This window comes from Pygocentrus nattereri, chromosome 25 (genome assembly GCF_015220715.1).
Source record: "Pygocentrus nattereri isolate fPygNat1 chromosome 25, fPygNat1.pri, whole genome shotgun sequence".
NCBI lineage: Eukaryota > Metazoa > Chordata > Actinopteri > Characiformes > Serrasalmidae > Pygocentrus > Pygocentrus nattereri.
Window position 1 is genome coordinate 12,059,332 of NC_051235.1, and position 22,841 is coordinate 12,082,172.

Here is a 22,841-nt window from a genome sequence, read left to right on the forward strand (position 1 = left end):
ATAATGCTGACAATTGGTGGAAATGTGTTCAAAATCAAATCAGACAAATACATTAACTACACTGTCTACATAAGCTACACTCTGTGTACACCTACCCTTCACTGACTGTAAGATCTTTGTGCCTATGTTTGTTGGATTGTTGGATCATGTGAATGCCTTCGTTCATACAAACTTGTACAGAAACATCTATATTTGGTCACTATGCTCGCAGCACATTTAAACATTTAGTGATCTGCATAGCTCTGTGATATCAGTTTTGCAAAGACCAATAACAATTTACAAATAATACACTGCACAGCGGTATTATATCTAAGAAACAAACTTTGAAAGCATTAAATTACAATGACGAATTAATTGATAAGGGAATAGGATGAGCAGCTGGCATGTCAAGAAACCAGGCATGGCACGAAGAGGAAAGAGGGGGGGGATTGGGTGTATCACTCTCACCATGTTGTCTGAGCTGTGGCACTCCTGCACCAGGATGCTGACTGTCTCGTTGGGGAGTTGCGTGACCACATATGATGCAGCTTTATAAATAGCCACGTTATTCCCATCAAAAGTGACCACATTTAGATCTGGAAAGACTGAACAGCGACCTACACACCAACATAAAGCAAAGAAATCACCATTAAAGATATATAATACAACATGACACAAGTAAATACATGTTTATAAAACAAACATTATTTGGCTGTGGTAGGCAGTGATTTCACCATGGTTGATACCCTTTAGGGTGATAAAAACACAGCTTTTCACGGCTTATTCGTTTAGTACTAGAGTGTGGATGTGATTACTGGTGTGTATGACTCACATGGACATGCCCACTTTGGACAGCACTTGTCTCCATTGACCAACACAGCAAACCCAAGCAGGCCACAGTTTGGAGGGCTAGAGTCATAGGGGCAGCTCTGGGACTTATTGAACAAGAGCAGCTGGCCATTCACACAAATGAGCTTAGTGCACTCATCTACCATCTCAGAATATGGCGGCTACAAAGACATGGCCAAGCAGCATGACATCACACACAAACACACAACAAATACTATCTTAATTATGTGCCTGTACTGATTGTGACAGTATTAAACATGAGATTGTGATATTTAAACAACTTTTATTTCCAGTGGCCAAACAAAGGCCAGTGTATTAATGTCTAATGATCATTAGGCATAGTCATACAAAAGCCAAGGCTGGATGATAATATTCTTAGATTTAGCCTTATACATTTATTTTTTAAGCATAACCAGAAATTATATATAAAAAGAATAAATGATCAGTTATGATAAATTTGTGTTAGAACACATCATATCTGTCATTTTGATTTGTCCTTTAACTGCAAGTATTGTCATCTTAACAGCATTCTTTTGAATGAAGTTAGAAATTGGTGTCAGACTGTACTAAACTATACAAAACTGTACTAATGGAATATCTGATTAAATGAACTCACAGTGCAGATTTTGCTGGGTGTACCATCATCAGCAGTGGTGGATGTAACTGTAGTCAAATTAGTCTTCCAGTGCACTGTCTCTGTCATGTAGAGGGAGGTTGTCACAGGTGTCATAGAGGTGGCTACATAGGATGTGTCTGGAGCAGGTGGCTGTTTTGTGCTTTTTTGTGTTACTGATGTCATCCAGTCTGGTGGCTGCTCTGATGATGAAGTTGTAGAAGAGGTAGTTCTTTCAGAGGCAGTAGTTGTATCATATGGCACTGCAGGACTGGCAGTTGATTTGGTTGTACTCACTAATGTTGCAGTGGGGCTGGTTTCTATTGTGCGTTCAGTCCTTTGTGGTGATGTCTCCATGCTAGGTATGGTTGAGAATGGGCTTGAAGGGCTAGTTGGGGAAACAGGCTCTGTTGTGTCCAAAGAACCAGAGGTAGATGCCATTGTCTCTGTGGGTACAACTGTTGTGGACTCTTCAGTGACTATCTGAGGAGAAACATGTGTTGCCACAGTGGCCCTGGTAGTTTCTTTCATGGTTAAGCTGAATATTGGTGTGGTCATTCTTTCTGTTGATGGAGTCACTTTGGGAATTGATGTGGAAGAAGTGTACAGTGGACGTGACCAGGATGATGGTTGTGTAGCTTCAGTAGTAGAAAGTTCAGCTCTGTCAGTGTGAGGACGGATATGAGTTGTCTCTGTTTGAGGCAGGATAGTGACAAAGCTGAGGGTAGACACTGCCCTACTGGTGGTTGATGGGCGAGGTTCCTCAGTGGTAGTGGTAAGCTTTGCTGTGGTGACTATGCTAGCTGAAGCTGCCGTTGATGTCTGTGGTGCCACTGTAACTGTTGAGGGAGGGATTGTGGGTGACACTGGTGTATAGGCTTGAGGTACAGTTTTTATCTTGGTCTCAACTGTAACCGAAGTGGATGTGCTGAGTGTCTCTATAAGTTGAGTAGAGGTTGAGGATGATTCTGAGAAGGGACTCAAGCTTGACTCTGTGGAGATTACTGTGGTGGCTGTAGATACAGCAGCAGTGGATATCACTGGAGTAGTTCTGGGCGTTGTCATGTGAGCTGGTATAGTATGTGATGGTGCCAGTGTTGATGTGACATGTGCTGCAGGAGAAGGAAGATCAGTTGTGAGTGTGGTTAGAGGAGACCTTGGGGTCTTGGTGAGAATGGTTCCAGATGTTGTGTGCAAAGTCTTCTCAGAGGTTAGGACACCAGGAGACCAGGGTGTGTGGGTAGTATAGAATGTAGGCACAGGTTGATAGGTCGTTGTTGCTGAGGTTTCTTCTGCTGTAGGTGTTATGACCTGGGATGTTGGCTGGACGATTTTTGTGGATACTGGTGATATTTTAGAGGTTACAGTTTGAGTTTGCTCTGACTTAGAAGTCACAGGCACAGAGGACATTGTTTGTGCTGGGACAGGTATCTCTGTGGGTTTCGTTGGGAGGTGTGTTGTGGATGTTTTTGCCACAGTGGAGGAAGTAGGCATAGTTTTCTCTGTAGTGTGTACCACCAAAGGTTCTTTGGTTTCAATGCCACTCACTGGTCTTGTTTTCAGAGTGCTAAAGGTGCTGACTGCTGTGGTGAACTCTGTGGAATGTGCTGGAGTGACCGTATGTGGTGTCACCGTGAGTGTGTGCAATGGAGCAGGTACAGTTAGATGTGCTGTGGTGGCAGAAGTACTCGACTCTAATGCAGGAGCTTTGGTTACTTTAGAGGTTTCAGCACTAAAAGGCTCTTCACTGTCTGTAAAGAGTGCAGTGGGCTTTGTAGTTCTGGCAGTAATAGTGGAAAGTTGTGAGATTGTGGCATGTTCTGTGCTGGTGATGTCAAGAGGTGATACTCTGAATGTGGGGGTAGTAGACTCTGTGGTGCTTCTGCTGGTAGATACTAAAGGAGCAAGGGTAGTCCTTACTCTACTGGGTTGCTCTGTAGAGCTAGGAGATGCACTGGAGGCTATTGTTGAGCTGGTGCCAGCAAAGAGGGAAGCAGTCACTGTAGGTCCCAAAGTTGTAGTGGTTATTTGTGGCAGGCCTGAGGCAGACACTGTTCTTGTTTTGACTGTGATGAAGGGTGTAAGAGAAGCAGTGCTAGTTATTCTAGTGGTTTTGGGAGTTGAAGCCAGTGGCTTCTTTGTGTAGGAGGGAGATGTTTTCATAGTTGTTACAATTTCCTCTGTCACTGGAGTAGTACTTGGTATGGGCAAGAGCACTGAAGTGTGTGTGATGGTTGTTGTAGTAGCTATACTGCTATGTTCTGGGGGGGTCTGAGTGGTTGTTGTACTGAGTGCCTCTGTTGCCAGGCTGCTTCTGGTGAAGACACTTGCTGTAGCCAGGGATATAGAAGAGGTGGCAGCAGTAGGTGTTGTTGAGATTAGGCCTGGCAGTAGTATTGGAGGCATAATACCTGAACACAAACATAATACAATCTACTAGAGATAATAACCATCACACGAGAAAGGGGTTAAACTGAAAGCTTGAAAGTAAATGAAAAAACTGTTTATATTACATTACAGAGAGGTATTAGACACTGAGAGTAACTCCATACATTATGGATCAATAAAAGAAAAAATAGTTTTGCTATCTACTTGAGCAGGCTTAATTGCAGACAAAAAGATGGATAATGGCATAGTGAGGGGTGCAATAGCTTACAGTCCTCCAAATAGACACATCTTTGAGAGATTTCATCCAGAACCATGTGAGCTGGACACTGGGGCACACATCCTTCAACTCTGTAGTGATAACCACACAAGCTTAATACCACACACATAAGCTGGCACAGACAAGTGTATGTATGCTTTTGTACATTTTCAAGACAAAAAAATAGAAAAGAAAAAAAAACAAGGCTCAGCAACTTTTCAGGATTGACAAAATAGGTTAGGCTAAGTGTAACACTTTTACAAAATCTATGTTAAAGCAATTTTTCTTTGGTTTCTGAGGTCAAGTTTAGGGTAAGGTTTAGAGTTAGGCTTAGAAAATGTTTATCTACATACATAGTACTGAGCAAAAAGTCAGATATCACCCTTCATTTATTTAACTTCCTGTCAAAACAGACACTGAGTACAAGTACAGTGTCAGGAAAAAGCAGAAAGTGTATATTTTATAAAATTTCCCCAAAACCGTAACAACTAATCATAATTGTAATTTTTTTCAGAATTTAGTGTGTCCACCTTTTGCCTTTATTAAGTTTCCAAAGTTAAGTCTTAGAAGTTCTTTTAATTTTCTGCCTCTCCCAATACAATTATTCCCAAACACAATGATGTTGAGGTCTGTGCTCTGGACTCTGAGAATAACAGCAGCTTTGTTGATTTGCAAAGTGGCTTCTTCTTTGTACATTTCCTTTTCTCAGCAACAGCTTTTTGATAGCTATACCCCAGTTTGTTGAGTTGAGTTGTCTTCTTACAGTGGAACAATGGAATTTTTCAGATTTTATGCAAGAGTTGAGGTGGATTTTCTCACATTTCTCAAAAATGCATGCTTTAAGTACTGTTCATCTGGTGGTGGTTGTTTTAGTGGTCTCCAAAGTCTTGTACTGTTGTAAGAAGTACCATTTTCTCTTTTAATAATTTTTTGAACTTGGATTTGGTTCCTTTGACTTTCACTTGTTGTATGTGCATTATCTAAATCTAATTCCCTCAGAAATATCTCCTGAAAAATGAAAAATGTTTTATTAATATGTTTAATTGTATTTAATGGCTGACTGGACTTTGACTTGAAATTAAATAAATTGAGGGGGTGTCACTGACCTTTAAACAATACTGTGACACATGTCCCCACTTCCTAACATTGCATTAAACAAACGTGTGTGCGCACATGCTTACTTTAAGATGGTGACACAGCTCCGAGCTGCTGGATCACTGCAAGTTCTGAAACATGGGTTTGCACAGGATTCATATTGCCACTGGCATCGTGATCCCATTGGGTACTCTGTGCTTCTGCCTGAGAAAAATATTCAAACAAATCACAAAAGTGAGAATGTATATATCTGTGTGTATTCAGAAACCACAAAAGTATATATGTGTTGTCCTATATATCATCATTACTGGTATAATGGATTTGATGTCACAATATTGATTTTTAATTTTAGCAGTACTAATAGATACAACTGCAATGCATCTCATTTGCTTGTGTGCTCAAATATTTCAAAAGTTCAAATTCTAACAGTTCAAAATGCATAAAAACTAATCTGTTTTCTGCCTGCTTAATGTTTTTAATTACTGTGTAAGGCTCCCTTTAGCGGTATTTTAAGAGAAGCAGAACAGAACAAATGAAACAACTATGTCTACATGCTTTCAGCATATAGTAGTAGTCCTTGGGAACATGAGTGTATTAACTTCATTAATGCAAACTTAAATATCATCTGATAATATGAATATTTTCCCCCAATATGTTGCATTGTGCAAATGAACAATAATTATATATTAAAATGTGCTGATATGCTTGCTATAGAGTATATATTAACTTATTTTCATAGAATATCAACAAAACATGTAATCTGACTGGGAGTGTTTAAACTTTTGCATACAATTGTTTATATTTATGAGTGAAGAGATGCCCATGTGTTTATCCACTGACTCACTGGAAAATTTAAAGAGAGTGGCTCTACGGTAGTGATCTGAGTGGCTGTACTTCAGGAGCTGAAGCCTTGACAGCATGTAGTGCAGGAAGAATCCAGGCCACACGAGTGACTCCAGTGAATTAAATCCAGAGATCCACGTGTCCCTATGTAGAATAAACGTCGCTGCATCCCAGAATGCCCCGCTCTCCTCCCGCTTCCGCAGTTTCAACCGGCCACTGCGCTCTGCATGAAGAAAATAGTTTGGCCTGTCTGACGCTTCCAACGATACCAGTGAAGAGTCTGCAGCAGAGAAACAATAACATTCCATTTAGGGTATGGAGGTTCAAACACCCTGTTTTGTGATCATATCACAAGCACAACAATAAGTTGCAAAAACAGCACTGTTCTGTGTGGGTGTGGCAGATGCATTTTTTACAGTTGTGGTTAGATGTGCTCCTGTGATATCCAATCAAATCAACTCTTCTCATTCCCTATGAGAACCATTTAGCAACATTAACGTAACATCAGGGCATCATCACCTTTGTAAATTTATTCCATTACCTCAATGGATAGTGAAAAATGATCATTTCACATATTTTAGTAGTAAATAAGTAAGTAAGTAAGAGAGAACAGAACACAAACATTTGCTTATCTCTCATATATGTAATGACCAAATATGTACAAAGTCTGGTATTTTAAAACAATAACCCATTCAACGCAGTGCATTACAGTGATTTTAATACGGTTAGGATGTGTTAGACACAACATGAAGTGGGGTGAAATTACTGTGTAAAGACAGGCTTGAGTGGATTATTGCTTTTATAACGTGGAGAAAAATTACAAGAACATATAAATAATGTTATATAAGTAAATAAAAATGTTATAGAAATGAATTACATTTTCAAATAATGATTGCACTGAACAATTTATAACCTAATGTCAATAATATGGCCTTAATTTGTATATTAAAAAATAAAAAATCTAAAAAATAATTCTTAAATCTAACTCGGGCAAATAAAAGAACAAAGTAATGCATATAAATATACAAAAGCATGTTTCTGTCAAGAAAAATAAAGGTCAAAGATTATTCCATGAACAGCCCAGTGGTCTTAAATATCTTGGTGGACTATTTAAGAATTCAATTGATCTGCGCAAACATTTTAGAATGACCATATTTCAGTTCATTGATTTATAGTATGCATTGTCATTTTCTGGCCACCTGCATAGCAACTGGTTGCAAAATGGAATGTTCTTGCACATTGTACCACAACAGTGCACTTGTGTCTGCACAATATTAGTGACCTAATACCTTTTAATATTTACCAAAGCATTGTTTATCTTTCTGATATTAAATTAACTTGGTAACACTAAGTGAAGAGAGTCAACACTAACTGAAGGGAGTTAACATAGTATATTATGCCAACACTTAGCTTTTACTTAATTTCTATAAATGCTTTTGTGTCTCTTTTTACAAACTGGTCTTGCAATATGGAAATGATCAAAGTGTATAAATGTTACGTCTTGTGTCTATGAAAACATGCTTTGTGTAAAAAAATGTAAACTAATCAAAATGTAATAATTCTGCAATATCTAAATGGTTCCATGTGTGTGTGCACAAAATCACATTTGCAAGTGTGTACGTGTGCAAATGGACAGGCCAGGAGTAATCAATTCCGGACCTAGAGGGTCCGAATCCAGTACAGTTTTGTAATCTCCCTGCTCAAACACATCTGATTCAATGAAGCAGTTTACCAGGTTTAGGAGGTGTGTTGGAGCAGGAAAATCAACACACTGTCCCGGATAAGGGCCTGTATTCATGCAGTTTATTAAAGTGGGAGAGCCGTAAAGCCATAGCAAATAAGTGAGAAATCTGATCCAAGATCAGCATGCCTATTCTGAGATGTTTTCTAAATACTGGCCCAGAATTGATGACCCCTGGTACAGACAGCTTATCCATCTGGTATTTTTTTTTTACCATGTGGCCGGATTTTGCTGAGTCCTGGAGTCATCATGAATGCAGTCACAAGATCATCAGCGCTGGCTAATCCTCTCTTCATGAACACCAATCCACTAGTCCGATTGGCTGTCAACATCACGCTCCTCTCCCTAAATGTTATCAACCTGAATGGACCCTTCCCTATGACTGAATAACAATATTTTGCACACACATACATACAGACACACACACACATGCACACACCTCTATAATTATATAATCTATGTAATGCTTGCTGAAAACAAAGACGATAGATTAATATATGCATACCTTTATTGTAGTATTCACAGTCATATGCTGTAATCAGAAACAGAAACACGGTTACTCCTTACTCTAAACCATCTCATGCACAAAAAAGCAAATAGCTAGTAATTATGTTTCTATTGTAACAAACAGAATCTATAAAATAAGAGCTAATTAATGGAAACTGTTAAACATCCTGGGATGCTCTGCCCATGGTGCCAATCCTGGTGATCTATTGCACTGCAAAGTTAATCTGCTGATATTATTGGTTTTCAGAATTTGTAACTCCTTAAAATCTGTTTTGAAATCCGTTTGGAATCACATTTTTTATATCACTAGGCCCTACAAATTATTCTGTTATAAAATCACTTACGGCAGAGTGATGGGGAGCGCCAGTCGACGGTAATTCCCTGATGGCAGCAGCGGTGAGCATATGCTGCCACACTTGTACAGAAGCACTCACAGTCCCCACCACGGCTACAGCCACATGTGTCTGCCAGGCAGTTCATATAGAACCATGTCACATCCACCTAAAGAACATTGTATCAAACACATTATATATACAGTTTTTGAAATGTAAAAAGTGCTATATGCCTGAACTGAACAGCAAATCAGTCACACTGTAACACACAAGAAATATACGTATATCTAGTGAATCTATGCATTACACACAAATTGACACAATAACACAGCACACAGACAGTTCCCTGAAGTTCTAAAGTAAATTCTGATGACTGTAATTCCTACACTCACCACCGGGTGACAAACTTGAAACACTTCACCAAGCAGAATTCCACACTGTCTCTTAGCAAAGGGTTCACGCAGAGGGTTCAAACTGCATGGGTGCCTTATATCAGGACTATGGACACACTGAAAACATGAATGCAATGAACACATACATATGCATATATACAGAGATTGAGAGAGACAAAGACAGGTACGAATTCTAATATATATCTGGCTACAAATTACAAATGAACAAAGTTGCATATGTATTGTGTATCTCCAACCCAAAAAAGTGTTTTGTGTCACAAAAACAATGCTATTTTAGATCTATCGAGTAAAGCTTACAAATGACAACAGACATACAGAGGACCACCTCATAAACTCCCTTGATTTTACAAACAGGTGTAATTTTCTGTTCCTATATTCTTTCACAAGAAAAGTAACTACTGTATTTTTGAAAGGTCCTGAGCTGTATCTGTCATTGCATGTAACTACCTATTAAAACAGTCATGCTACCTATTAAAAAGTCACGCTTCCTCTCACAGTTATCCTCTGTGTTATGCTCTATAATGAGTTTTAACAGCTTTTATCCAAATGCTGCTCATTGTGAACTACTCTTTAGACATTTTTACAGACCACCTTATAGTGTTACTATAAGGTTATTTAAGAAAAAACAGTTAAATGTAGATAAATTTCTATCTACTTCTATTTTCATTCCTGGTTTTCTGAATAAAACTATATAACAACGAACAAATAAAAGCAGCAACAAACGTATTTATGAGAACGTTTAGCAAAGTTCGAAATTTTGTGCTCGCACTTGAATGTGTGTGTTTGCCTTGCCTCTGCTGCAGTCCAGCTGTTGCCAAATTCCTGAGGTGTCGCTGAGTCCATGTTGTCTTGCGTTCTCATTTCATTCACTGTTTTTAGATCAAAGTTCCCACATAAGCCAGAGAGTTTACCCTGGAAAGATACATTAACACAAAAATTACAGTTTATTTAAAAATATATACAAAAAAACTACACATAAATATTACAGGCATGCTGTTTGAAGAGCTGTCTTTGTATTTGATTTTACATTTTTTAAAGTCTCTGAATCAATAACACAACAGTCACGTTAATGTGTTTGTGTGTGTGTGTGTATCAGAATACTGTGCAGCATACATATGGTGGATTTGTGCATATAAGTGTGTGTGTGACCTGCCAGCGGGGTCCAGCCTGTATGTGTACGGTGGTTTTTCTGTCCCAGAGCACTGTCAGCTCATATTGCAATAAGTGGATGATGGTGAAGTAGCCTGCACTCCAGATCAACATGTTCTGCCTGTCAATCATACTGGATGGGCTCTGCACATGGAAAAAAAATTTAATTGACTCAATATTGAACAAACATAAACCCGTCATTTCACCTTAGTAATTAAAAGCATGATAAAGCAGATTACAGGGATGCACCAGTATGAGAAATATTTTGTGTATATAACTGCTGGCAGCGATAACAATAAAAACATTTATAAAATGCAGAAGTTGGCACTAGATCTATCTAGATTGGCATTACACAGAAATCTAGGATTAATTAAAGACTAAATGCGAAAAGTTTAGCACAGTAACTCTAGTATGTGAATCGATTATCAATTAAATCTTAAATATCTGCAGATACTGATACACCACAACTATACACATACAAAGCACCAACAAAGCACCACAAATACTATTATTAAAAAACTGCCAGTAATCTTCATAGTTCATACTGAGCACTGACTTAAAGTATTATTAGCATGACTTTGGCATCATTTTAAGTCATTTAACATTAAACACTGTATATAAAGGAGAATAAGTGATGCTGTAAAAGCAGACTGTTCAGCTGAATCATGAAATACTGTCTCAGTGTAGTAGATTTGAATTGAATTTTTTGAGAAAAAGCCCTGACGGGGATGGCATTCCTTTCCATTCCCCCTCAAATGGAACCCTGCCCACTAGTGATTTTTTTGGTATTAGAGAGTTTAAAGTGAATGTGTTAGTAGGATCACTCACAGGTTTGCCGCTTTCATCATCAAACAATATGAACGTTCTTCCCATTGAAATGAGGAGCGCTTTCCTGCAGATCACACCGCTTTCAAAGCAATCCACATTCTCTGCTGTGATGCTGATTAGTACATCAGCTGAGCTCTGACACAGACATGTGCACAGGCAGAAAAAGACAGACAGATACAGAATTACAAGAACAGACTGTCAAAAATTTCAACAGTACAGAAAGAAAATACGATTACTATATAAAGCAGAGATTTCCCACCTTTAGCAGGTAAACTTTGCAGGCTCCAATATAATCAAACAGCAGTCCATCAAATGTGCGGTAGTGCCGATCTCCATAAGCAGTGCACATTGATGCACATGGATGGAACTCACACTGGAATGAACCATGCTGACACACACTAGCACAAAACATTCACTTTTAGACATTTACTTTTCCTCTCTTGTATGCTGAATTTAGCTGTTGTAAGCATCTAAATTTCATAGTATTACCTTTATACAACTACACAATATTTTACCCTGTTTATACAATGGCATTGCAAAAGCGTGTGACTTCACACATAGAAATAGTGCTTATATAGCTAAAAAGTACTTGCATAAAAAAGCATTTGCTCTTTTTTCTAATTCACATTGGGCCTTATTCATCAAAGGTGTGTAGAAATAAATGCAGATTTTGAATCTCCACTCAAGTCCGTATTTACTTGCAAATTAAATGTACATGGAAACAAAATTATATTAAAGCAAAAGCAAAATACTATGTGTCAAAGTGTTTGTACAAATAAAATTGCAAATACAAATAAAATTTAAACCAAACTTACTTTTCAAAAGATATTCAGCACTTTTTTTCACAAGTGATTTTCAGTTCTTACTATTTGTAGAGTATTAATTTTGGTGGGTCTTAGAAGAAGCCATATGAAGGGGGAGTGCATTTTAAGTGTCTACTGGACAATTGATTTTGGCGTGCCAGGTATTCTGACCCTTAGCCTCTACCACTCGATGAAACATCTGTGAAATACCCTCAAAGTGGCACAACACATTGTGTCATGTGCAGTACTTTACAAAAATGTCTGATTTTTAAAAAATAATGTTTCCCACATCTCATTTAAATTATTAATATAACAATATTTAAATAGTTATAACTACTGTGAGCACAAATCGAGCATTTTTGATTATTAAGCTATTACATTTACACATACATGATCAATTTACACTATGCGAGTGAAATTTACCTACACATCAGTTTTGACTACATGCAACTTTAATGATTATAGGCCACTGAGTACCTTGGCCTTTGACTGAAAAACAACAGTTTTCTACCAGACTCATTAACTATCTTTAGTATCTTTAAGGGTAGTTGCATGAACCTGCATCAGTGTGTGGGTCCTGCTTGTAAATCAGTAACTGAACACTTACCACTGGTGACAGGGAGAGGACACTTTGTCTCCTGGGTAATATTCTTTACCCTTCCAGAAACATGGACAAGCCACAGGCTCAAAACACTCGTCACCATGCTTCAAAAGCCTAGAGGATAAACACACAGATTCATATGCTAAACATGCAGTTTCTGTGATGAAAATAAATAAATAAATAAAAAATTTACATTTTATTTGATTAATTAATTAGCATATTTGGCCAGACTGTTCTGAAGGTTATGACAGATATTTTATCAAGCTTTTCTAGCTACAAAATCATAAAGCCTATTTCAAGTGACTGAAACCAGATTTCTATATTTCAAAATGAGTGAAAATAAGTTCCTCTCCTTCATATATAAGCACCTGTAAGAGGAAAGACCACATAAAATGTGTAGCAATATTGAAAATGCAGCTGATTACATATTCTTAGTTTCAATGGGTCGTTTTACATTAATTATCTCCATTTCTTAATGGGGAATTTCACAGATTTTCTAAAATCACTGATATGTAAAACAGTCATTCCGAGTGATTTTAAAGCATAGTGGTTCACTGTAGAGAAGGTTATGGATTCAAGGGTTGCAATGTGTACAATGTAAATATACTCTTTTTTTTAATAATCCAAAATCAACAGTGAAACTACATGTGTTATAGGGGCAAAATTGTGGTAGATCTGAAAAAACATGATTTTTGCCACTATTTTGCCTTACAGCACCCTGCATGTATCTCTATGCCAGGAATGGATTTTTAAAAATATGGTTTAGGTCAAAACCACAAATATCATAAAACAATGTTTCAGACACTACGAAATATATGTAATTTGGTGTAAAAACTTTCTCTGACAGAGCTGTAAGAGATGTTTAACTCTTTAGACATGAGGTTCCTATCACTACAACTGTGAACAATTCTGACGTAGTGAGCTTCTAAATAGAACAGATCATTTCAAATCAAACCACACAGAGTGGCTTATAATTTAATTATGCAGGAATATAAAAAAATAGTGGAATTCCTTTTTAAAACAAGAAGTAAATGAGCATTAGTCTCTCAGAGGCATGTTGTTGGGTGACTTCCAGCCATAAAGGTTAAACAGAGGCCCAAACCTAAAAAAACATTTAACAACAGAACAACCATCCCCAAATTCTATTTCTTTTGCATCAGAGGAGAACAAGAACAGCCCTGTAGAATGTTTTGCCTCTTTTTCACTTACCTAAAGTTTGTATGAGTCTTTGAAATATTGAATGTTAATTTCAGATGATCGAGAGTGCATACTGCTGCCACATCAGGGCACATGTGGCGCTGTGCCTTCTCACATACATATATCTGGATCTGAGACTGAGAAGTGTTCAACTGGACAGATAGCTGAAAGAAGCCACAAAAACTGTGAGAAAAAAGATGATTTTCATTCTCACTGTTCCAGAGTTCTTCTCTCTCTCTCATCCTCTCTCTCTTCCTCTTTACAGATAAGGATCTTGTAATATTAATTCATTTTCACTGGCCCCAAGACCCAGAGAGGGTCATGAGAGTGAAAGTTCCCCATGCTGTTTGTGTGAGCACTGTGTAAACTTACACCCCAGATAGAGAGGTGCTAACAGCTCTCTTTCTCCACCTGCCAGAAGGCTAGATCACTTACTGTCTTCAAAGCATCCATAATCACCAATTAATTATAAGCCTTGCTTATGATCATCACACATTCGCTACTTCTGCTTACCATCAAATAACACTGTGTTAGTCAAAATCCACTTTTCTTAACACTACAGACTGAACTAAGGTCACTAACATGAGGTGGCAAAGCACTAAGCACTACTCCTTAACCACTGAGCTTTCACTTATCAACTTTACATCACATCTGTAGTTTCTCTGAATCTGATGTACAACCATCCTGCTTTATATTCTGTAAAACCCAGTTGTGAACTGTGACTGTTATAGCTTGACTTTAGTTGGGATCATAAATGTTTGTATAAGACATTCCATATGCTTTATTTTAAGCTTGTAACAGACATACATTTTACCTTGTGGGATACAGTTTTTCATTGACTGTTTTAGCATAGAACACTGTCCTAGAGTTGTTGACATTGTTTTTCTCACAATATTAGACGTCCTGATTTTTTTTATCAAACCTAATAGGTTGGCTCCACTATCGATTCATAATGATCTAGTTAATCTAATGTATTCGACTATCTGTTCCACTCCTGAAGGCAAACAGGGAGAGCTCACATGGTTGTATCGGTCTAGAAACTGACAAAAAATTGGATATTTGAAAAGCAAAAAAATAGTTAGTAAAAAAACATCTCCTATTGAAGAGAATTTTCAACCATTATTTTGCACCTAGCTAGATGGCCAACTAATAGAGTTAGCTTGCTTGTGTAGCTTTCTACCTATTAAAAGCTGTTCCATTACAAAGAAACAAACACTTATGGGTACAAATTTTCTTCTATACTAGGCAGGACTTTGAAAAGATATTGTGCGCATTTTTTAACTGGACCAGACTGGTGTGCAAACCAGTTCTAGTTGTAGCAGTTAATTAAGCCTAATAAATGGCTTGCTGCTCGAGGGAAAAAAGTATAAAAGCATAACCTTTTGTGAACTAGATACAAGAATGCAAGTTTATTGAGATGCCTTAACATCAAATTCATCTCTGATCTTAATAAGTGATGAGCAACGGTGTACCTAGGGCAGGGGTTCCCAAACTCAATCCTGACAGCCCTATGCTCTCTACATTTTTGTGTTTTCCTGGCTCTACACTCCTGACCCAGTAAACAAGACACTCGTTAAGTAGTTAATGAATTGAATCACGTAAGCTTGATGAGACAAAGCACAAAAATGTTCATAGTGTTGGGTTGCCAGGACTGGGATTGGGAACCCCTTTCTAGGGTGTACCTTATCTCACAAGCCACACCTGAAAAACATTAGACATTCTAGCACATTTTTTCACTCAATGTGGAAAATAACTGCCTATTTTGACAGGAAAGGGACATTTGACATACAAAATAACCAACCACAGTGTGTTGACCATGTGTGGCAAGCGTTTTTTTTTTTTAACAGGCATACATTAATGGAAAATAAAGAGACATGCTGAAGTAAGAACACCTCACCTACTAAGTTCTTCAAAGAAAATCGCTGAATAACTTTAAAAGATGCAACGTTATCACAAATGTAGCTCCCATACCTTACTCAGAAAGACTTGTCATTGGCTGGCAGACTGGGAACTGTTTGTAAAACTGTTTCCCATGATATTCACATCATACTAAAATACAATCAGAATTGGCCAATCAGTATGCAACTCACACAATGACCAGTTTGCCAGACATTCACTACACCCTGAAAGATTGAGAAAACTCAGAGCATGCCACATGTAACATCAATCTTTTACATAATTTCTTATCTTCATATCATGAGTATGTGTACACTAGATGTTCAGGGAGAGAGAGGGTATCACAGATATAGTGAGTTTTGGTTACAAATAAGCACACAGAATTCCAAATCTTACTGTTATCACACAAACAATGCTGAAATTGGGCCAGACTTTTTGCGCTTTGTCACTTTACCTTTTTTCTGTCTAATAGCTCTTTCACTGGCTATTACCTGAATCACTTGTTTGGTTATAATACTGACCACCTCAAATTACAGGACAGTACCTGTGAATGTTCCAAGTTGTAGAAATCACTAGAATCGTTATATACACCATTACATTACATTACATTTCATTACATTTAGCAGACGCTTTTATCCAAAGCGACTTACAAATAATGAAGTACACAGAACAAACATAGTCAGGCCTTAAAGGAGGCCAAAGGGTAATAGCGGGGTAGAGAAGGGAAGGAGGGCAAGATGGAGATGAGGTTGGTAATGGTTAGATTGCAAGAGGCGATTAGAGTAAGTGCTCCCTGAAGAGCTCTGTCTTCAGGATTTTCTTAAAAATAGCGAGGGACGCCCCTGCTCTGACAGCGGAAGGTAGCTTGGGGTTATAAGCCTGCATTACGGTAGTAAGGACATGTTGCTTGTTGTGGATTTGTTAAGCAGGAACAATTAAAATTGACTCTTGTATCAGCATTGAAAGCTGAACATTGTAACTTGCGAAAAAATGTATGGATGATGAATCTGCTTCAAGCATGGGGTGTGCAATAAGAGCCTATGTGGCAGTTCTTCTGACACACAAATGAAAACACAATGCAAAATGAACATCCAGTTCCACACCTTTGTGTGTTAATGTAAAAATGTACTTATAAATGCAAAATTTGCCTGAAGTGCACATTTCTACCTGATAAATGCACATCAATGCATTTAAATACATTATGCATGCACTTTATTGGTTCAAAATATTGTCTTGAAATGATCACAGAGACTGTCCAAAGTAAAAAATAACATAGCTTAGTTAAGAGTGAATATTGTCTATGTTTTAATCTTGGTCAATTTGAAGGCTAAGTGCACCCCTAGTTACTTGCCAGAGTCACTATTCCTTGGCCTTATGTAGGTTATTACTTACAGGTTAAACTACCCACACCTTCTTGACCTCTAAAAATACAGTAAAATATTGAACAGCAACCTTATGAAACCTTTTATTTTGTTAGCTTTTGGTCTAATGAAAATGCGCTGATTTGGTGCTACAGGCAGCAGGAATGTGCTTAAGCTGCTTATCAGTCATTTGATCCAGGTGCGCACCTGTTTACAGAGTAAATAAGCAGTACAGCTATGAGCATAATTGCTCTCCTTCATTAGGGCAGGAATTTGCCTGCTCACAAAAAGTGCTCTATACCTTCCTATCAGCAATGGAAAGACAGACAGAGACAGACAGACAGACAGACAGACAAGTAGACAGAAAAGGTGGGTCATAAGATTTGTTATACATTTGTCCTTGTACATACACATCTGATTAGACAGTTGAATATGATAAATAGCTAAACATGCAATCACCATGTAGTCTAATAAATATCCACTAGCATGTAACTGAGGGTTTCAACAATGACTCAGTACAGATTTTAAACATATCATACAACACACTGCAAGTTAATAAATGCTAAACATTCAGCCAGTATACAGAGAGAATTCCTTAATAAGAAATCCTTAAAAAAAGACTCTGGCCTATTTAATCCATTCAGTGTGAACAAGTTCATAGAGTAATCTGTGTCCTGCTTGAGCCTGGTGCACGTATCAAATATCACTAAAATACACGCTGACTGTGACTGTAGTGAACTTTATCAGACCAGACAGACTGCTTTCTCAGTTTGGCTGTCAAGGAGGCTGAATTTATGTGTGTGTGTGTGTGTGTGTGTGTGTGTGTGTGTGTGTGTGTGTGTATGAAAATGAGATCAACGATATGTGAATGAGTATAAGAGGTAGAGAGAGAGAAAAAGTGTGTGTGTGTGTGTGTGTGTGTGTGTGTGTGTGTGTGTGTGTGTGTGTGTGTGTGTGTGTGTGAGAGAGAGAGAGAGAGAGAGAGAGAGAGAGAGAGAGCGAGAGAGAGATAGAGAAAGAGAAAGTCAAATGAAAAGCTACTTGTGTCTTCAGATTATCAGACTTCCTTGAAAAGCGAACCTTTATATTATATCTCTCTTTGACTGAAAGCAAAAACTAGAATTTTTTCATTTTGCTAGAAGAACATACTTTTTGCATATCTTTGTAAGATATCAGGAAATGTGTACCACAAGCTGTTGTGTGCTCATAACATACTCTCAGGATATTAATGTGTGTGAACTGGATCCTATTAGGTGAGCACCAAATACTCTCTAGTAAGCATAAGATATTATCACATAAGCACCATATATAATTGTGCAAGCACCTAATATTACATTATGCACACCAGATATTAAAAGATATTATTTTTACAACAGATACTATTAGTATATATTAGTATCTTGTGTGCACACAAAAATATTTAGTGCTTACATGATATCTGGTGCTCACCTGATAGTATAGTACACCATGTCTTTTTTACAAAACAACGTTTCAATCAGGCATCAGGCAAAAAGTCTTTTCAAGCGCCGTGTTATTTTCCAGATTAAATACTGTCGCTGCCTTTTTCTCCCAACCACATAAACTCTTTAACCAGTTTCACAATCAGCACAGAAGTAAGCAACAGGTCCTCAATTAGTAATGGAATTTCTACTACTACTAACTACTAACCAGTATCATTTTGCACTCATAACCTAGCAATTCACCTCATTGTACAGGTCGTACTACACACATCAATGAGTCCCCCATCAATGGCACATTTAATCAGTTCCAGACTTATCAATACCCTCATCTGCATGTTTCTCATTCTGGCATAAGGGTCCTTTGTGTCATATTTACTCCAGTCCAGATGCCAAACTATCGAGTTGCAGGAACTTATTAAACACTCATGACAGAGTCTCAGCACTGAGATTTCAGTCCCATGGTGCCACTGTGTAAAAGGTTTCCGTTTAAAAGGTCAACAAGTCGAGAATAGGTGAATCACACACACAAGAGGCATCTAAAATATCACAACCCCCCTGTGTACAGTCTAGCCCCTCACTCTTCATCCTCCTCTGTGCTCATTCTATTCACCACACTAATGAATATTCAACAGCATTTCTCTCTTTGTAAACGATTCATTTACAATTGTAAATCCTGTGACCTCTGTTGCTCTCAGGAGGTCTGAATCTTTAATACTCAGTGGACAGGCAGAAAACACTTCTACATAAACTAAAGCAAATCATGAGTTCGTTAAAAAGGTATATGTTTTTTTTTGTAAATATAAATAAATATAATAAAAACTGACTAAGCAGGACTGATTATGCTCGAATGAAACATTTGTAATGAAACACTACAAAGAGAGCATAACATTAAATTGTGTTCCTTAACTAGTTTCACACAAACATATCATCATACTGCCCCTACTTTTGTAACTCTCTTTTAGGAATTCATAGACAGCAAAACTTACTTAAATCTTTAACCATAAATGGTTTGCAAAACAGGAAAATAGATAATCTAACACTAAGAACATTGCCTTGCAAGCAGCTGCTCCTGTGGAGTGGTAGCTGTGTAGGTAAGCGGATCGGCAGCCCTCTTATCACGCTGTTGTGGCTAAGGATGGCTTTAGGAAGTTAAGCTCATGTTATGGCACTTAACCTGAGTGTGCTTGTGTCGACATTGGCATTAAACATATCAGTTGACAAAAATCCATCGGCAAAGCAGGAGCACTCTCCACTGCCTTTACTGGGAATCTGACGTGAAAGTCGAGAAGGAAGTGGACTTCAACAAAAAGAACTCTTGTCATAATCTACGCAGCATGCAGCTCTTTTAGAGCCAGAGTAAAGCAGCTAATGTTTTCTGTCTGCCATGGTAAAACAGCCTGTGTTCTGTCTGCATCTCTATAGCAGCTACGCAGAGGTGGGTATAATAGCCTAAACCCATACCCAAGTAAAAGTATCAATACAGGGAAACGTAATAACTGAAGTAAAGTTACAGAACTGGAAAAAAAAATGTAACTTACAGAACTGCAGTGAAGCATCTTAGTAAATCCAGCATCTATCAGCACAGGAAATTAACTTTGTTATGCTCTATGTTTCTCTTTTTTATCTATAAGTAAATGTAAAAGCTCCAAAGTGAGAGATGTGACCAACCTTAAGCCAGTAAACACAGTGAAATTACAAAGGAATTTGTAACTAAATATGAATGGCTAAAGTTAAACCAAGTGAAAATATTCAATAGAAGTAAAAGTATTGTGACGTTGAAGTCTCAGCTCTGGGGTGGCTAGTCTACTCTTCTAAGAACAGCGCTAGCTTCTTTCTTTGATAAACAAGTCTTGATCAGCAGTGTAACTTGGGATTAGAATTCATTGGCTCCTAATCAGATGTTCCCAGCATTTATGATGCCTTCAATCAAAAACAAATCACCAACTCCAAATGATGTTAAGCTTCCCTAAACTCCCCCTTGCACTAATCTTCCACCATGCTTGATTGATGGTTGTAGGCATTATTTAAATAGTCTTTTTAATTGCTTTGGCAGTGTATATACTGCCTGTTATTACTCCAAAACATCTGCCGGACTCCCTGACAGCTTACATATCCTTAGTGCTAAACTGTCTTCTCACAGTGGAAGGATGGACAGAAACACCTGTGAATTTTTTTCCAGATGTTGTCGTGTATGATCTGAAGAAAGAAGATGCTTGATTTTCTCATATTTGTCAAAGATGAAAGCTTTAAGTGCTGTTTACCTGATGGTGACAGTTTAGTGTACTTGGTCTTGGGTGTTCTTTGGAGTCCCATTTCTATCTATATCCTTTGATACTTTTTTAAACTCCAGGTATGTCAACTTATAACAGTTGCCCAGGCCCATTTGCAAAGGTTTAGGACCGGGCCCTCTTAATTCAACACAATGGAAAAGAGAGCCCATCAAGACCTAAAGGACATTCAAGGTGGCGGTGGATTTATGGTGTCAAAATTTAAGGTGACAGTGTATATAAGGTATCAGTAAATTTTAGATGGCAGTGAATTTAAGGGAGCACTGGACTGAGGGTAGCAATTAATTTAAGTTAGACTGAGATTTAAGGTGGCAGTGGAGGTAAAGTAGAAATTAATTTAAGGAAGCAGTGGATTTAAGATACCAGTGTATTCAATTGCATAGCAACAGCCAAGCAACAGCTTAGCAACACCTTAGCAACAACCTGGGACATCATAGTAACCATCCAGCAACAACTTTCCCATCACCTTGGATACTATAACAACCACCTAACAACGTCTATGCAAAACGTAGATAATAGCAACCATCAATAGTCCTCCACCATTTTAACTTTTTAACATTATTAGCTTAAAGTTCGTTCACAAACTTTCTCGTTTTAGTTTATTATGTTGATATGAAGTAAGCATGCAACTCTCACTTACAACACAACTTCATTATGCACATTACTGTGCTGAAAGCATTTTTTAACCTGAACTCAATTACGCACCAGATGAAAAGAACAGAACTGGCCCATTTCTATTGTCATTGCTTTGCTGTTGCATAGTTTCATATAGTATTGTATACTGTAGTCTGGTTTGGTTTACATGTTTTTGGTCATGTCATAATTTCATGTTTGTCATGTGTGGCATGTTTTGTTTTTTTTTTAACACAAGACCGCCTGCAACAAACACAATACCCAGGTAGGACACTCCAGCATCAAATCCCTAGGCATATGTCTAGGTATTATCCTGAAGAATTTCCAGGACCTTAGTCCCCCCAAAAAACACTATCCATTATGCTGTACAGTCATATGCAATGGTTTGAATAGTCCTGGTCAAGTTGATTTTCTAAATGAAAATAAGTCAGCACACCCTCCATAGGGAATATAAATGTGCCATATGTTAAATTCAGCAAATAACTGTTATTAACTAATTAACTGTTAAAATTGCATTTTAATCAAGAAAATATGACCAAGGGTGCTCAAAATTGCACATGACTGTATGTCTGACATGCTGTTCCGCATCATACTCAATCATGAAGATGCTGCCAATACCCAGCCCTAATACAGTAGTCCAAATGTCTGACTGGTACTATAGAATAAGTACTAGTTCAAACCCTGTGTCCTTTGGCAATTCTGACCCTGCATCCGAATACAAAACTCTGATTCAGTTCCCTATTTAATACTGGAGAAAAGCAATAAAGGATGATGAAGTGGCAGCAGTATGTACTCACCCTGGGGGGCAGATGCAGCCAGGCACACAGGGCTCATGGATGGAGCAGGTGAGGTTGAGTAGGTACGATTCACACGTGCGGTCACAAGCCAAACCTTTGCTGGCTGACAGCCCATCTACCATATTCCCACAGTCCTCATAAATCTGTCCTGGAGGGCACAACTTATCTGAGGAATAACACATGCACACACAAGGAATTTTGGTGCAACTATCACACAGATATATGCACACATACACACACCACATAGCGTAATACTAACACGTACCTCACAAATGTTTTCATCAATTCATATTTATTTACGATGTACCAATAGTCAAATCTAAGCATCTGCTAAGAATCTAAAATGAGTATGTACAGTAACCATAAAAAGTATTTGGAGACATAACCATAAATTAAACCATTAACAAGCTTTAATAAAGCATTTTTTAACTAAATAATCACTGTTTTGGTAAAAAAAACTTTCAGCACAAAAACTAACTGACTGTCAATGAGCTTGTGTCCACTGATGGGATTGTGCATCAATAATACTAATCTGTAGAAGCCTGCAAAGAAATTGATCTAATGACAGAAGTGTGTTTTAGTACAATAACTACTTGAAACACTGAAAAAGAGCTGAAACAATGCCTATTGAAAGAATACTTTGCCCTAAAAGAAAATTATTTAGTTTTCTAAAACAATGAACTTAATATATTAGATTTAGCTGTATGGGACAAATGTTCAAATACTTTTGGGGGCACCATAAATTTTTTCAATTGCATTAATGCATTTTCTATGTTGAACATGGCATCTGTAGCTCCAGTCTCAGCTGTTCA

The 22,841-nt window shown here is 37.8% G+C and overlaps 1 protein-coding gene across 1 annotated transcript in view; it reads right to left on the bottom strand.

The window, feature by feature from the left end:
* The window catches only part of otog (otogelin), a 77,971-nt gene that overhangs the window by 21,949 nt on the left and 33,181 nt on the right, over window positions 1-22,841 (bottom strand). Inside the window, exons 23-38 of the mRNA XM_017709613.2 lie at window positions 22,030-22,195; window positions 12,404-12,511; window positions 11,253-11,391; window positions 10,994-11,128; window positions 10,166-10,309; window positions 9,809-9,928; window positions 8,996-9,112; window positions 8,616-8,772; window positions 8,270-8,296; window positions 7,979-8,146; window positions 6,025-6,303; window positions 5,267-5,384; window positions 4,098-4,177; window positions 1,445-3,852; window positions 812-989; window positions 448-596 (exon numbers count right to left, since the gene is read on the bottom strand). Coding sequence (XP_017565102.2) covers window positions 448-596; window positions 812-989; window positions 1,445-3,852; window positions 4,098-4,177; window positions 5,267-5,384; window positions 6,025-6,303; window positions 7,979-8,146; window positions 8,270-8,296; window positions 8,616-8,772; window positions 8,996-9,112; window positions 9,809-9,928; window positions 10,166-10,309; window positions 10,994-11,128; window positions 11,253-11,391; window positions 12,404-12,511; window positions 22,030-22,195 — 4,493 coding nt within the window. The remainder of the gene's footprint in view (window positions 1-447; window positions 597-811; window positions 990-1,444; window positions 3,853-4,097; window positions 4,178-5,266; window positions 5,385-6,024; window positions 6,304-7,978; window positions 8,147-8,269; window positions 8,297-8,615; window positions 8,773-8,995; window positions 9,113-9,808; window positions 9,929-10,165; window positions 10,310-10,993; window positions 11,129-11,252; window positions 11,392-12,403; window positions 12,512-22,029; window positions 22,196-22,841) is intronic.